The sequence below is a fragment of the Drosophila willistoni genome, assembly GCF_018902025.1.
Source record: "Drosophila willistoni isolate 14030-0811.24 chromosome XR unlocalized genomic scaffold, UCI_dwil_1.1 Seg105, whole genome shotgun sequence".
Classification (NCBI taxonomy): domain Eukaryota; kingdom Metazoa; phylum Arthropoda; class Insecta; order Diptera; family Drosophilidae; genus Drosophila; species Drosophila willistoni.
The window spans coordinates 1478894-1483001 of NW_025814054.1; the positions used below are offsets into that span (position 1 = coordinate 1478894).

The 4108-nt window shown below is 38.1% G+C and overlaps 1 protein-coding gene across 1 annotated transcript; it reads left to right on the forward strand.

Annotated features, from left to right (window-relative positions):
• Positions 1-254: 254 nt before the first annotated feature.
• On the forward strand, positions 255-2995 carry LOC6644991 (sodium-coupled monocarboxylate transporter 1). Its single transcript, XM_002067745.4, has 6 exons — positions 255-1031; positions 1105-1266; positions 1347-1462; positions 1523-1882; positions 1941-2411; positions 2471-2995. The coding sequence occupies exons 1-6, from the start codon at positions 330-332 to the stop codon at positions 2742-2744; spliced, it is 2085 nt and encodes a 694-aa protein (XP_002067781.1). The 5' UTR covers positions 255-329; the 3' UTR covers positions 2745-2995.
• Positions 2996-4108: the final 1113 nt, after the last annotated feature.

Genomic DNA, 4108 nt, shown 5'->3' on the forward strand with positions numbered 1-4108 from the left:
CACTTAAATGAAATTGTTTGTTTAAGGAAATGTATAATATATTTGTACTTGAACATGAAGCGGCCGCCACTCTCTGGCCATTGGCATCGGCATCGGCATCGTTTACAGAGATCACTTAATTAATTAATGGCACGCCCAAGCCAAGAAATTGCCCCCTCCGCCTAACCCCTTTCCCGACCAGATGCAATATTCTTTAATGAAACCTTGATCTTGTCATGATCTAACCACATACATATACATACGTGTATAAACATTGTTTTTCCAGGTTTTGAACTGAGAGAAGAGGAAATTTAACTACACCAACTAGGAATAGATTCTCATCTGTCGGAATGTTTGCCACACAGGATACCATTTTGAAGTTGCTCACTTTGTGTGCTTTGGCACATTCTATAAGTGCCTATGCTCTGCAAGATCAGGCACCACCAAATTCTGGTGCATCGGTTGCCATATTGCCCAGTCAAAAGTATTTGATTGTGCGTGGCGAAGCAGCAGGAGGAAGCGGTGGAGGTGGAGCAGCAGATTCATCCGGAGAACGTGTGGAATTCAATAATGCAGCCACCTTACTGCTTGAGGCATACAAAGCCCAACATATTGACTCCGGTGACAGTTTATTGGAGGAATGCAGCGAACCCAAGCATAAGGCGACTTTCTCTGGTTTCGATTATTTCATATTGCTATCCATGCTGGTCATCTCTTTGGGCATTGGCATATTCTATGGCTTCTTCCAGAAGGGTGGCAGCTCTTCGAATGAATTTCTATTGGGCTCTGAGATGAGCATCTTTCCAGTAACCCTCAGTTTGACCACAAGTTTCATAACCGCAATCGAGCTATTGGGCAATCCATCGGAAATGTATTTCCAGGGCACACAATTTGTATTGATTGTGATACCCATGGTGATGGTCATACCCGTGGCTGTTAAAATCTTCTATCCTATTTACTTCAAAATGGAATTGACCAGTTGCTATGAATATCTGGGTATACGTTTTGGCAAGGAAATTAGAATATTGGGTGCAGTACTCTATGTCATACAGGTAAGTTGACCTTAGCTTTTACCTTAACGCAAAGCAGAGATTTACTTGGATTTCTTTTTTTTTTTTCTTTCAGATGTGCTTCTATACGGCAGTGGCTGTTTTAGCTCCAGCCATTGCCTTGTCCAAGGCCACTGGATTGGATACAAAAATCGCCGTTGTCTTGATCTATGTAGTGTGTGTCTTCTATTCCTCACAAGGCGGCATGAAGGCTGTGGTCATTGCTGATTCATTTCAGGTGGGCTTACCTTGACATTGCTAATCCCAAAGTAAAAAGGAATATGAACACTAATTTTTGATTATATATATGTTTTTCAGGCTGCTGTTCTGGCTGTATCCTTGGTTGTGATTGTTGGCCTGGGCTCTTTCTATAGTGGAAGTCCTGTGCAGGTCTTTCAAACCGCTGCCGAACGTTACCGTTTAGAATTCTTCAAGTAAGAATAAGAATTTATAGTTTCTCTTAAAAGTAAGTAAAACATATGTACGTCTTGCAGCATGGATCCCAATCCGACGACACGACACACCGTTTGGTCTGTGGTTATTGGTGGATTCTTCTATTGGACCTCTCTCTTCTGCACGAATCAGGCTTCGGTGCAAAAGTGCATGTCGCTCAAGAGTCTCAAGCTGGCCAAAATTGCTCTAGGATTTGCCATTCTGGGATTGATTGGTGTATTTCTATTGAATTTCTATACTGGCTTAATGGTCTTCAATCACTACGCCGACTGTGATCCCTTGACTGTGGGCCGAATAACGGCATCGGATCAATTGTTACCCTACTATGTGATCAATACCTATGAACATATTTATAGCATAGCTGGATTGTTTGTGGCTGGCATTTTCGCAGCCAGTTTGGGGTGAGTTTCATTTGGCATTTATTTAGTTTCTATACTAAATTTAAATTTCCTCATCTAGAACTGTGGCGTCGGCTTTGAACTCTTTGTCGGCAGTCACCTGCGAGGATTTACTAGTCAATGGCATGAATATAAAAATCTCACCCGAAAAGGGAGCTTTATATGCCAAATGGATGTCACTGGGCTTTGGTATTGCCTCATTTGGTTTGGTTTTCATTGTGGAGCATCTGGGTGGTGTTTTACAAGCCACCTTGACTCTAAATGGCCTAATTGGTGGTGTCACATTAGGCCTCTTTGTCTTGGGTATTGCCTGTAAGCAGGCAAATACCAAAGGAGCCTTCTATGGCGGTCTTCTCTCACTGACTCTGGTCATATTTGTGGGTGTGGTGGCACAAATCTCCAATGTGGACTCTCCACCATTGCCCACATCAATTGAACATTGTGATTGTCATGTGAATGTGACAAACAAAATTGAAGATTTACTTCGTGAGCCATTGTCACCCACCAACCACCATGAGGAAGGAGGTTTCACGTAAGTCTCAGTAAAGTCTCAGTTCATGTACCGACATTGAAACGCATTTTTTCTTACAGTTCCTGGCCCATTTTCCGTTTAAGTTACATGTGGTACAGCATGATTGGTTGCCTTTTGACCGTATTTCTGGGTTGGCTTATCTCGCTAATCATTGATTTCATACAACGACGCAATGTTCTAAAAATAACGTCAGCCAAGGGCATTGATAATCCCGCCATTTCCCAGGAAATCTTCAAGAGTGAGGCACCTGTGCAATTCACCAGCAATTTACCAAAGGAGTCAACGAATGCCGAGGGTCATGTCAATCATGCCATACGCATCGACGACGAATGAGAACCAAATCCAACCTGAGTGCCGATATGCAACGTATTCCTCTTGTGTAACTGTAACCTCTATGTACAAAGTCAACAACCTTTTTTTTCGTCTAACTTTTAGTCAAGTCGCAATATTGTTTTTTTTTTTTTTTTTTTTTTAGATTAGTCGATTGGAGTGATTTATAGTTTGTAAGATCTATTGACAGTATTCTCTGTGTACACGGTTTACTTATTTTAACCATGAATGTGAATTTATATACATATTGTATTTCGATTTTAAGAAAAACCATAAATAAATCTTAAATAAAATAACTAAAATAGGATCTAGCCAGAGTTCAATCACTTGATATTTTCTGTATTGAAGTAAAGATGACTAAATTTGTACCCTAGTCCAAAAGTTTTTTCTAAATTTTCTTTATTTTGACTAATGAAGTATTGTAAAACTTTACCAAACTGAAACCCCTTGAATAGTGGGAGGAATAGTGAATAGTCTTTACAAAGTGGTGAGTAATTTCAGTAAAACCTAAGACCTTAAATTAAATGCGTTTTACGTTGACCGAAAGGTCTTTGGTTGCTTGAAACGCCTATCCTTCTCAACCAAAGTTCAGGGTATTTAAAATTTTTACAATAAATTAAAACCTACTAAGGTCAAAAAGATCTTTGTCTAACACTAAATCCTTCATAGCCTAAAAAATGAATTAAATGCTGAAAAAACTTCATTAAATGCTAATAGGATTTTAAATTAAAAACAGCTTTCCTAATCGTAATCGAGGCACAAAAGCTAAAACCTTATATTTATTGAAAAATCGGCTAGTTGCATTCATTTTAAGATAATTTTAAGATCGGCGATCTGTATCTAATAGAATTCTGATAACACCCTAGGTTAGAATCTCTGGACTTGTAAGCTTTGTATCGCTTTTGCACATCATTCAGTTGTAATTCTCAACTAGTTTAAGATCTAAAGCTTTGTATGGTTGAGACTTAAACAAAATTCTGCTGATAAGAAACGATATTACTAGTAAGATTGACCTCAAATCGGCTATTTGTGAAAGTTTGATTAAATGCAAAAAAAACTATAGAAATCTAGTCAAGTTCATTCGGAATTTCAAATGATCGTGAAACTTGGAATGACTTTCAGACTTTGTGTCAAGCTTAAAGCTTGTAGAATTCGCCCTTTAAGTAGATATGATATGTAAAGTAAGTAACTTTTTGTTGTTTCCATATAGTTTTGAAAGTTTTCGTAAAGTTTCAAAGACGTTTATTTTTGTAATGAAGTTTAAATTTCAAAAAAATTGTATGCATACATTTAAATACAATTATGTTTGATTAAGATTTATTAACTTACAATTTAAGACACACAAAAAAAAAAAAAAAACTCACAGA

Coding starts and splice junctions, on each gene's coding strand:
- LOC6644991 (XM_002067745.4), top strand. CDS start 330: ATGTTTGCCACACAGGATACCATTTTGAAGTTGCTCACTTTGTGTGCT. Junction 1,032..1,104: donor CAGTACTCTATGTCATACAG/GTAAGTTGACCT, acceptor TTTTTCTTTCAG/ATGTGCTTCTATACGGCAGT. Junction 2,412..2,470: donor CATGAGGAAGGAGGTTTCAC/GTAAGTCTCAGT, acceptor TTTTTCTTACAG/TTCCTGGCCCATTTTCCGTT.